At 40.4% G+C, this 13,072-nt stretch overlaps 1 protein-coding gene across 1 annotated transcript; it reads right to left on the reverse strand.

The window, feature by feature from the left end:
* Positions 1-4,164: 4,164 nt before the first annotated feature.
* On the reverse strand, positions 4,165-7,997 carry LOC148192892 (uncharacterized). The gene is made up of 4 exons (XM_088099303.1): positions 6,578-7,997; positions 5,586-6,472; positions 4,679-5,087; positions 4,165-4,259 (listed from the first exon to the last, which is right to left on the reverse strand). Exons 1-4 carry the CDS (start codon positions 7,995-7,997, stop codon positions 4,165-4,167), a joined length of 2,811 nt encoding a protein of 936 aa, XP_087955429.1.
* Between the last annotated feature and the right edge of the window lie 5,075 nt (positions 7,998-13,072).

Below are 13,072 nucleotides of genomic sequence, written 5' to 3' on the forward strand. Positions count from 1 at the left end.
TGAATTATGTTAAATTGTATGTTGTGCGTGTGCATTGAAATGTTTAATGTGTATGTTGGATGTATGAATTAAATATTATAAGCTTACCCTTTCGTTTTTCCTTGTGTTGTCAATTGTCCATGTACGTTCGTCCTGTCTTGCAATGATCATCCGTTGTGGATGTGAGCAGATGGTGGTGCGTCTCTTGAAGAAATACTGGAAGAAGAAGATTTGGAAGACGCAAATCTGATTGAAGTAGAAGTAAAGGCCGAGCCTTAGAGTGCTCATTATATTAGGTTGTAAATGTTTAGTTTATTTTTGGACGTTCGGTTAAATGCTTTGTAATATCGTTCGTTATTTTAGCGTTCGTTATTCGAGCTGTAAAATGAAACGCTGTAGCTTAAGTCGTTCGGCTTTTAACTCTGTTAATTTTAAAGACTGCACGGTTTACTGTTAATCGTAATTAATTCTAATTTATGGTGATTACTGTATTTTGGGATGTTACACTATCACATTCCCATCTGAAAAGTAAACATGCATCTTGATCTTCCTCATCCTCATCCCCATCCCCTGATAACTAATGAGTATAGAATTTTTGTCTCATCCGTATTTCCGTTGGGTAATGGTATCTCCATATCTATGCCAATACATGTTTTTTTTTACTGTTTTAATATCAACTAATTACTTTTTCTAAAACAGTAATGTAACATCCCAAAATTATACAGTCAGCAACTATATAATAGAATATTAACATGTATTAATATGATAAAACAGTTTTACAATTAAATAGAGCAGTGTGCAAAAATGGCCGAACGGCCTTACGTATACACACAAAATGACGAGCGTTCACGAAAGCATAACGACGAACGGTTTACAAAACAATGACCGAACGTCCTAATATTTACAATCAGAAGAAGAACGCTCGCTCACAGCCACTCGCTCTAATAACTCAAACTAACTAAAAACCGAACGCCTTCACTGTTCGGCCTTCACTTCCACATCTACTAGATTTTCTTCAACTAGGATTTCTTCTTCAAGCGCTTGCTCCAGGGAAGCATCTCCATCTGCTCACATCCATACGGATGATCATTGCATTTGACAAGACGGATATACATAGACAGACAACACAATGGAAATGCAAGGGTAAGCTTATTGAATTTAATTCAATTCAAACAGATATTTCATACTTATCAAATACAGCAAGTAAATTCACAAACATATACATTCAATTCATACAATAATTCCATCCAAATCCTGATACTAGACCGACCGTCCGGACTGTATGAATCCTGTGTAGCTAAGGCGTCCGTGCACTCAGGTGGGGTAACTGGAATGCTCATCAGTAACCACCTAAGGTTAGTCTGTTCTGTCCAAGTTACAGTTATGGACTAGACCTCCTGCCATTCCCACGCATGACATACTCATCTCTACTTGAGAACGAGCACTCACGGAATATCAGGATGAACCACCATCTAAGCTTACCACGTTCATACTTACAAATCTCAATTTCCAACCAAGAGTCGTTCCTCCCTGGAACGCTCGTTCAAAACCAACAATCACAATTTCATTTCTCATGGTGTTCGCACATCTTCATCTTTCATCTTATTCGCACTTTCATTATTAGTTTTACTTCCATAAAAGAACGAACGTCCAGCCCTCTTTGTAATAGAGGACGAACGTTAATACAATACCAAGAAGGCTCGTTCATGAACTTGAATCAGTTAGATGAACTGAATTTAGAATGATCAGGAATTTACTTAGAATAATTTAGATTCAATAACTCTGGAACTAATCAAATGGATAGATATATCACAAATTGTTTAGATAAGAATTCCGAACACGATTTAATTCAAGAGACAACCGCCAGTCAATGACCGAGCGCTAAAATGAAACTTTTGGACGAACGTCACTGAAGTCTTGGACGAACGTCACTAGAACTTTTGGTCGAACGCTATTTAAATACAAGGACGAACGCTAGGAGAATTCAGGACGAATGCTATTACCGTTTCGTTGATAATTAAAGAAGGAACGAACGTTCGGTATATGACCGAGCGTTCTTTATCACATACACATTTGGACGAGCGTTCGATATCAGACCGAGCGCTACTTAACATTTACAATTTTAGGACGAACGTTCGGTCTAAGACCGAGCGCCACTTCAGGACGTACGCTTTTAGGTAGGGAACTTTCACAGATTCTAAATCAAAGAAGTTTGGGATTTCTATAAGATAAGATACTTAAAATTTATGTCTTATAATTTGACTAAGTGTTCAAAAGGATGTTATCAAGCTTCTCAATTCTCACGCCACACTCATGAAGTGTACGTCTGGCCAACTGCTCAAACGTAAAACTATAGAAGAGGGCGTTCGTCCTCAAAGGGAGTCCTTTCCAAATGAAAGGGGTCCGACTAATACAAGAATTTACTGATAATACCGAACGGTAAATGACCGTATCGATAACGAACGTTCAATTTCACGCACTTTTCATATAAATTCCTCTTTTACAGTAACTCATTTTCCAGTATAATCTTACAGTCATTTAATCAATCATACTATGGTATTTTCCATACTTCTCAAGCTTTTAATCAAAATCATATACTAACATCAAATATCAAAATTGTACCACATACAACTTTTACAGAACATTCATACACCTAGCATATAATTTCCAGTACATACATGCATCGTTTTCTCATATCATATCAGAATCATATTCATAAACTCAAAAGTTCAATATCATAAATTCATATTTTCCAACATCACATAACGCACATGCAGTACAAAAATCATGCGAATTAAATTCTAATAAGCTTCCCTTACCCGGAATGTGCGTTCGTTCTTCAGAATGAAAACCAGATTCCAGTACACTCTTCTACCCTTAACGTTCAACCCAAAACTCCTTAAACTAAAAATTACAGAAAACCAATATTGGTTCAGAGAAGGTGCATGCAAATTCAGAATGAGACTTGCATGTTGAAAATGAAGAGTAGTTGAGGACGTACAACTTACCCGTTTCAGAACCCAAAACCGTTCGGTTCAAAATGAAGCTCACGGTGCAGGGAAGGTTTCTGCGTTTTCTGAAATGTGATCGGAGAAGAGGATGGTGAGTTGCAGAAGAGAGAAGAAGAAAGGTTCTAGAGAGAAGAGGAGAAAATGGAGGTTTGAATTTCTGAGGAAGATGAAGGTGTGCGCAGAGAAGGGAAAAGTGTTTCAGAAAAATTAATTCCCTTCCCATAGTCAAACGGACGTTATCTCTTGCGCTGACACCTGGCTTCCACTACTGCATTCAGAACCTTCCGAATTGACACATGTCAGAGGGATTCAGAGAATGTGAGTGCACATTAATGGCACCGCACGTGGGGTGTGGTGTATTAATGAAATCACAGTGGTGACTCAGCACCTTAATAAATGAGGCGTGACAATCCCCCTAACTACAAAAATTTTCGTCCTCGAAAATTAAATCTTACCAGGGAAGAGGTGAGGGTATAAGTCCTTCATAGCGTCTTCCACCTCCCAGGTAGAGTCGCTCGTCTTCTCGTCCCACACCACTTTCACTAACCGAACGTCTTTTCCTTTATAGTACTTGGTGCGGACGTCTTCAACGCGAACTGGTTTCATCTCCAGCGTTCGATCTTGGCGAAGACGAACGTCCTCTAGCTCCAATATGTGCGAGGGATCAGCTACGTACTTTCGGAGTTGAGATACGTGAAACACAGGATGAAGGTTGGATAATTGTGGAGGCAAAGCTAACTCGTACGCAACTGGCCCAATCTTCCTCATGATCTGGTACGGCCCCACAAACTTGGAAGATAATTTCTTTGAACGCATCGCTCTGCCTACTCCAGTAGTTGGGTTCAGCCTCAGAAAAACGTGATCACCAGCTTCGAACTCCAATGGTCGCCTTCTCTTGTCTGCATATGACTTCTGCCTGCTTCTAGATGTCTTCAACCTTTCTTGAATTAGTTTCACCTTCTCAGTCGTTTGTTGAACGAGCTCTGGTCCAGTCAATATGTTTTCTCCTTCTTGAAACCAGCAAAGTGGTGTGCGGCATTTACGTCCGTAAAGAGCTTCAAAAGGAGCCATTCCTATGCTTGACTAAAAGCTGTTGTTGTAGGTGAATTCCACTAACGGCAGGACTTCATCCCAAACGCCCATGTGATCGAGTACGCACGTTCGCAATAAATCTTCAAGCGTCTGGATTGTTCTCTCGGATTGACCGTCCGTCTGAGGATGGTACGCTGAACTCATTTGGAGTCTGCTGCCCAGTTCGCTTTGCAACGACTGCCAAAACCGAGAGGTGAACCTGGTGTCTCGGTCAGAAATGATGCTGGACGGCACTCCATGCAGACGAACGATCTCCTTGATGTAGAGTTTTGCCAAGTTGGTCAATGACATCTTCAGGTTAATGGGTAGGAAGTGAGCACTCTTTGTTAAACGATCCACTATCACCCAAATGGAATCGTGATTCTTAAATGTGCGAGGCAAGTGTGTCACGAAGTCCATTGAGATGTTGTCCCACTTCCATTCTGGAATCTCCAAAGGTTGCAGTAGGCCGCCTGGTCTTTGATATTCAGCTTTGGCACGTTGACAAGTTAGACATGATGCCACAAAACGTGCGACATCACTCTTCATTCCTGGCCACCAGAACGATTGCTTGAGATCATGATACATCTTAGTCATGCCAGGATGCATGCTAAGACGACTGTGATGTCCTTCTTCCAATATAATTCGCTTCAGCTCTCCATCATTTGGAACGCACGTCCTACCCATATAACGTAATAGGCCGTCCGTTCCAGTGTTGAAATGTTTTGCTTGATCTGTGCCGAGCGCGCCTCTTATCTTCATCAACTCCTCATCTTCTAATTGCTTCATTCTGATCCGCTCAAACACGTTACTGGATATCCTAAGGTTGCAGCATTTGATGCTGTCCGGTTCTAAATTGAACTGCAACCTTAAGTCTCTAAAGCTTTCCACTAGACTTAACTCACGTACCATCATGGACGACACCTGCACCACTTTTCTGCTTAAAGCGTCCGCTACAACGTTAGCTTTTCCTGGATGATATAGTAATTCAAACTCATAATCCTTTAAGAACTCAAGCCACCTCCTCTGCCTCATATTCAACTCCTTCTGATCAAAGAGGTACTTGAGACTCTTGTGATCGCTGAAGACTTGGAAAGTTGATCCATACAAATAGTGTCTCCAAATCTTCAAAGCAAAGACGACCGCTGCCAGCTCAAGGTCGTGCGTTGGATAATTCCTCTCATGTATCTTCAATTGCCGAGAGGCGTACGCCACTGCCTTCTTCTCTTGCATAAGAACGCACCCCAAACCTTGGTGAGATGCGTCACAGTAAACTTCGAAAGGTTTGGCGGTGTCCGGAATTACCAAAACTGGAGCGCTCGTCAACTTCTGCTTCAGCTCTTGAAAACTAGATTCACACCGATCGGTCCAGGCGAACGGGTGATCCTTCCTGGTCAGTTGTGTTAACGGTGCTACTATCTTAGAAAATCCTTCTATGAAACGCCTATAGTAGCCCGCGAGTCCCACAAAACTTCTTACTTCCGTGACCGAGCGTGGACTCTCCCATTCCAATACCGCACGTACCTTAGCCGGATCAACTGAAATCCCACCAGCAGACACAACGTGACCCAAGAACTGCACTTCCTTCATCCAAAATTCACATTTGGACCGCTTAGCGTACAACTCTTTTTCTCTCAACACTCCAAGCACCAACCTCAAATGCTCTTCGTGCTCTTCACAACTCTTGGAGTAGATGAGAATATCGTCAATGAACACCACCACAAACTTGTCCAAGTACGGCCTGAAGATCCGGTTCATATAGTCCATGAAGACAGCTGGAGCGTTCGTCACACCAAACGGCATGACCACGTATTCATAATGTCCGTATCGCGAACGGAAGGCCGTCTTCTGGATGTCTCCTTCCTTAACCCGAATTTGGTGATAGCCTGACCTCAAATCTATTTTAGAGAAGACGCTCGCTCCATGCAACTGGTCCAGTAGATCGTCAATCCGAGGCAGTGGGTATTTATTCTTGATGGTCAGCTTATTTAATTGACGATAGTCAATGCAAAGTCGAGAGCTGCCATCCTTTTTCTTCACCAACAGCACAGGCGCTCCCCAATGTGACACGCTTGGACGGATGAACTTCTTGTCCATTAATTCTTCAATTTGCTTCTTGAGTTCAACCAATTCAGCGGGTGCCATTCTATATGGTTGAACTGATATGGGAGCCGCGGTCGTTACCAGATCAATGGTAAACTCAACTTCACGAACGGGAGGCAATCCAGGCACCTCATCCGGGAAGACATCCGGGAATTCATCTACTACCGAACGTGCTTCTCTCCATTTAGAATGCGTTCGTTCATAACCTTCATATTCATCATCCCCGTGAGTCATGATTAGAAAACAACTGGCGCCTTCCATTATATCTTCCTTCAACTGACCGAGCGTCACACCCAACTCCTCTTCGTCTTCTTCAGGAAAAATTAACTCCTTAGCTCCACAATCTATGAGAATGCGATTGGTATTCAGCCAATCCATTCCCAAAATTACCTCTAAGTCTTTGAGAGGCAAACAGATGAGATTCACCTTGTATCTATGCCCTTCTACCTCAATAGGACATCTAACGCACACAGTAGATGTCCTGATTTCACCAGCTGCTGGGGTCGACACCACCAGATCAAACTGCATCTCGCTCTCAGCTATTCCCAACTTAGCAACGCACGCCTTCGAGATGAAGGAGTGTGTCGCCCCCGAATCAAATAATACACAACATTGCTTTCCATGAATTAAGCAGGTACCGGTGACGAGCGTACCTGAGCTCGCGGCTTCCGCTCCAGTGATCGCATACACACGCCCAACAGCTTGGGCTCGTCCACCTCTCCCTTGATGGTTCCTCCCAGCGTTCGGCGGCCTCATTACAGCGCGTCCGCCCATATTGCATTCACTCTCCAGATGTCCATTTCTTCTGCACCGATTACAATACTTTCCTCCAACCAATTGAGGGCATGATGATCTGAAGTGGGGTCCTCCACACTGGAAACATCTAACCGGCCCCTGTTGCCCCGACTGTCCAGCAACCACCAAAGCTTGAGACCCACTATTCTGTGCTGGACGAGCGTACGGTGTCCTGTTCCGGTTCAGATTGGGCCTCGACAGAACTGGTCCCCTTGACGCTTGTTGTTTCTTATGTTGTTCTGCCTCAGCCATATTTTTCTCTAACACTTTAGCTCTCTCAACCATGACTGGGAACGAACGAATGCACAAACTGGATATCAACACCTTAAGATCACTTCTCAGCCCATTCTCAAATTTTCTACACTGCCACTCTTCACTGGCCGCTACTGTATTGAACCTCAGCAGATGTTTGAATTTATTTGTATACTCTGAAACCGACATTCCCCCTTGCACCAGCTGCAAAAATTCCACTTCTTTAGCAAAACAGACGCTATCCGGGAAGTACTCCTCATAGAATTTGTTTCTGAAGACTTCCCAAGTAACAGGTCTGTGAGCGTCCGTCAGTATAGCTTTCGCGCTCGTCCACCAATGGCTTGCTTCTCCAGTAAGCAAATACTCCGTGAAAGCTAAACGATTCTCATCTGGACATCTCTTGGCATTATAAATCCGTTCCATATCCTGCAGCCACTGATCTGCCTCATCCGGAAGACCCTTCCCACTAAACTTGGCCGGATGGTGTTGAAGAAAACTCTCCAAACTCCACTCGGTATGATGAACAGCATTAGAAGAAGACGCCCCTGGCGTGCCTCTGGTGGCAGAGATGAGTTCCATCAATTGTCTCTGAGTTTCCTCAGAGTTAGCGCGAGCAGCCTCCAAACTCTGCATAGCGCTCTGATTCTGCTGCATCAGAACAGCGTTCTGCTCCATTAAAGTGGTGTTTTGTTGATGCAATCGTTCCACCACTGTTTCCAACAATCTAGTGTTATTGGACGTGTCAGACTCGTTCGGTTGCGGAGGAGGAGGGAGTCTAGGCGCCATCAGTTCTCTGGACCAGAGAAAAACGAACGTTAGTCATGTCTAAGAGTTAAAACAATAACTCATTAAACACACAATAAGCACACAGCACAAACGCAATGCACTCATAACCTACAGCGTCCTTAAGAGAACAAAACTGCTCTGATACCAATAATGTAACATCCCAAAATTATACAGTCAGCAACTATATAATAGAATATTAACATGTATTAATATGATAAAACAGTTTTACAATTAAATAGAGCAGTGTGCAAAAATGGTCGAACGGCCTTACGTATACACACAAAATGACGAGCGTTCACGAAAGCATAACGACGAACGGTTTACAAAACAATGACCGAACGTCCTAATATTTACAATCAGAAGAAGAACGCTCGCTCACAGCCACTCGCTCTAATAACTCAAACTAACTAAAAACCGAACGCCTTCACTGTTCGGCCTTCACTTCCACATCTACTAGATTTTCTTCAACTAGGATTTCTTCTTCAAGCGCTTGCTCCAGGGAAGCATCTCCATCTGCTCACATCCATACGGATGATCATTGCATTTGACAAGACGGATATACATAGACAGACAACACAATGGAAATGCAAGGGTAAGCTTATTGAATTTAATTCAATTCAAACAGATATTTCATACTTATCAAATACAGCAAGTAAATTCACAAACATATACATTCAATTCATACAATAATTCCATCCAAATCCTGATACTAGACCGACCGTCCGGACTGTATGAATCCTGTGTAGCTAAGGCGTCCGTGCACTCAGGTGGGGTAACTGGAATGCTCATCAGTAACCACCTAAGGTTAGTCTGTTCTGTCCAAGTTACAGTTATGGACTAGACCTCCTGCCATTCCCACGCATGACATACTCATCTCTACTTGAGAACGAGCACTCACGGAATATCAGGATGAACCACCATCTAAGCTTACCACGTTCATACTTACAAATCTCAATTTCCAACCAAGAGTCGTTCCTCCCTGGAACGCTCGTTCAAAACCAACAATCACAATTTCATTTCTCATGGTGTTCGCACATCTTCATCTTTCATCTTATTCGCACTTTCATTATTAGTTTTACTTCCATAAAAGAACGAACGTCCAGCCCTCTTTGTAATAGAGGACGAACGTTAATACAATACCAAGAAGGCTCGTTCATGAACTTGAATCAGTTAGATGAACTGAATTTAGAATGATCAGGAATTTACTTAGAATAATTTAGATTCAATAACTCTGGAACTAATCAAATGGATAGATATATCACAAATTGTTTAGATAAGAATTCCGAACACGATTTAATTCAAGAGACAACCGCCAGTCAATGACCGAGCGCTAAAATGAAACTTTTGGACGAACGTCACTGAAGTCTTGGACGAACGTCACTAGAACTTTTGGTCGAACGCTATTTAAATACAAGGACGAACGCTAGGAGAATTCAGGACGAATGCTATTACCGTTTCGTTGATAATTAAAGAAGGAACGAACGTTCGGTATATGACCGAGCGTTCTTTATCACATACACATTTGGACGAGCGTTCGGTATCAGACCGAGCGCTACTTAACATTTACAATTTTAGGACGAACGTTCGGTCTAAGACCGAGCGCCACTTCAGGACGTACGCTTTTAGGTAGGGAACTTTCACAGATTCTAAATCAAAGAAGTTTGGGATTTCTATAAGATAAGATACTTAAAATTTATGTCTTATAATTTGACTAAGTGTTCAAAAGGATGTTATCAAGCTTCTCAATTCTCACGCCACACTCATGAAGTGTACGTCTGGCCAACTGCTCAAACGTAAAACTATAGAAGAGGGCGTTCGTCCTCAAAGGGAGTCCTTTCCAAATGAAAGGGGTCCGACTAATACAAGAATTTACTGATAATACCGAACGGTAAATGACCGTATCGATAACGAACGTTCAATTTCACGCACTTTTCATATAAATTCCTCTTTTACAGTAACTCATTTTCCAGTATAATCTTACAGTCATTTAATCAATCATACTATGGTATTTTCCATACTTCTCAAGCTTTTAATCAAAATCATATACTAACATCAAATATCAAAATTGTATCACATACAACTTTTACAGAACATTCATACACCTAGCATATAATTTCCAGTACATACATGCATCGTTTTCTCATATCATATCAGAATCATATTCATAAACTCAAAAGTTCAATATCATAAATTCATATTTTCCAACATCACATAACGCACATGCAGTACAAAAATCATGCGAATTAAATTCTAATAAGCTTCCCTTACCCGGAATGTGCGTTCGTTCTTCAGAATGAAAACCAGATTCCAGTACACTCTTCTACCCTTAACGTTCAACCCAAAACTCCTTAAACTAAAAATTACAGAAAACCAATATTGGTTCAGAGAAGGTGCATGCAAATTCAGAATGAGACTTGCATGTTGAAAATGAAGAGTAGTTGAGGACGTACAACTTACCCGTTTCAGAACCCAAAACCGTTCGGTTCAAAATGAAGCTCACGGTGCAGGGAAGGTTTCTGCGTTTTCTGAAATGTGATCGGAGAAGAGGATGGTGAGTTGCAGAAGAGAGAAGAAGAAAGGTTCTAGAGAGAAGAGGAGAAAATGGAGGTTTGAATTTCTGAGGAAGATGAAGGTGTGCGCAGAGAAGGGAAAAGTGTTTCAGAAAAATTAATTCCCTTCCCATAGTCAAACGGACGTTATCTCTTGCGCTGACACCTGGCTTCCACTACTGCATTCAGAACCTTCCGAATTGACACATGTCAGAGGGATTCAGAGAATGTGAGTGCACATTAATGGCACCGCACGTGGGGTGTGGTGTATTAATGAAATCACAGTGGTGACTCAGCACCTTAATAAATGAGGCGTGACAAGTAAAATTCAGAATAAAGGAAACATAATTTTATCATACACTCAATATAAAAACAATGTACTATCATTTCTTTAGTATAAAATATTTAGAAAAAAATTATCATTATATAAATTTTAAATTAAAATTACCAAAATAACATTTGGATAAAAGTGAAAGAATTATATAAAAAAAACTTAAATTTAAAAATATTTCAAATGCCTATTTATTTCCTTTTTCTAAATTCTAATGAAATCTGACGTAAATATATTATCTTATGAACTGTTATATATATTGGATAATATGTAAGCAATATTTATGACAAGGACATGAGATTAATATATTAGTAAGCATGCATCTTTATAAAATTGTGTTGGTAAAATTAGACTTATGAAAAAGAAATTTATAAAATAAAAATAATTATATAAGAAATCATCAAAAAAATATTTTACATTATAATAATAAACAAAAACTAAACACTACAAAAAAAATTAGATTTTTACCGGGGGTTATATTTTTCGTTTCTGGCGGTTTTAACCCCTAGAAAATACGTTACCTGCGGTTAGGAAAACCGTTTGGAAAACCTGCGTCGCTAAGTAATTACCGGCGATTTTTTAAAAAACCTCAGCAATTAGCGGGGGTTTTGAAAAACCGTCGGTATTAGCGGGGGTTTTACTAAAACTGCCGGTATTAATAGGGGTTTTACTAAAATCGCCGGAAATAAGCGGGGTTAAACAAAACCGCCGGTAATTTTCTTCTAATGATACTAGGTGAATCTAGAAGTGCACGTAAACATTCACTACAAAAAAGAAGGGCATTACCGAAGGACAGAAGCCCTCGGAAACAGCCCAAAACCGTCGGTAAAAGGTAATTACCGAAGGCTTATCGACGGCCAAAGAGCCCTCGGTAAATCCCTTGTCGCTAACATTTACCGAGGGCTTTTGCTCTTCGGTAATTACCGAGGGCCAAAAGCCCTCGGTAATTACTGAAGGGCAAAAGCCTTCGGTAATTTCCGAAGAGCGAATTTTCCGCTGTCCAGTAACCAATTATGGTGCAGTTTATGATCTGCTTTGGTGCTAATTTCGTGTGATTTTTTATTACTCTCCTGCATTGTGGTGCAGTTTATGAAATTTTTCATGACATCAAGTCAAACTAACCACTGATATTTCTATTGGAGAAGGATAATTGAAAAGGAGATATCAAATTATATTGCATAATATGTTAGTAGTCTTTTACATAAGATACTTGTTGCCACAACACTACAACACTACAAGTTTTCACATCTCAGTACATAGGAAAAACATTTAAATTCTAAGAGCAAATATAAACGAGAACTAATAATAAAGACTATCCAAGTTCAAGCGGCATGATGAAGCAGACTTTGATCAAGGTGCCACACACCTGCAAACCATAAAGTATAAATGTAAGTAGAAGTCATAGGTATTGGGAGAAAATTACCATATTGCTGGAAATGTACATTTTTTTCATCCAATATGAGAAGTAACGGTATAAATATTACCAATATATCTATAATATGATATTATATAAAAAGTTATTAAGTCGAGAAATACAGAATTGTCAAAAAAAAATGTTTAATTTTTTAAAGACAATATAATTTAAAAACACTATAATTTAAACATGATGGGAGATTTATAAAATAAAGGATAAAATTAGAATTTTTAAGTGTACTGATGCATACAGGAAGAAATTATGGAAACGCAGGAAGCTCTTGGATATAACATTTGCTTACTGTCAAATATTCAAAGGAAACTAAAACTCTTTAGAGTTCAAGATTTACTAATTGTTCACTTTACAATTATATTTATTTACAATGTACAATAAGTTTATTATAAATTTATAGTTTTTAAAGACTACTTTAATAATGACAACGAAAAGAAACTAAAAAAGATCATAATCAGAAACAGTAGATGTGAAGTCTCGGAAATTTAAACCTTGATTACTGTCAAATCTGTCATTATTTCACTGCTGAGTCACCTGACTGCTTCCATAAATGCAACGCGCCACACGTTCAGTGCATTAAAAACGCACTAAACGCTGCATGCAAGAGCGCCACTTGTCACGTAGAAGTTTCGGAAGTCAGAAGTGAGAGTGCAGGTGTCAGCAGAGGAGACGCTCGTTCGTTTGGGCGTGGAAATTAACAAAACTGAGTTTCGAAAAACGCTCTCTCACCTGCACGCACTCTTCTTCTTCCTCAGAACCAAACTCTTCA

This window comes from Vigna umbellata, chromosome 9, assembly GCF_029865625.1.
Source record: "Vigna umbellata cultivar VRB3 chromosome 9, Vumbellata_1.0, whole genome shotgun sequence".
NCBI lineage: Eukaryota > Viridiplantae > Streptophyta > Magnoliopsida > Fabales > Fabaceae > Vigna > Vigna umbellata.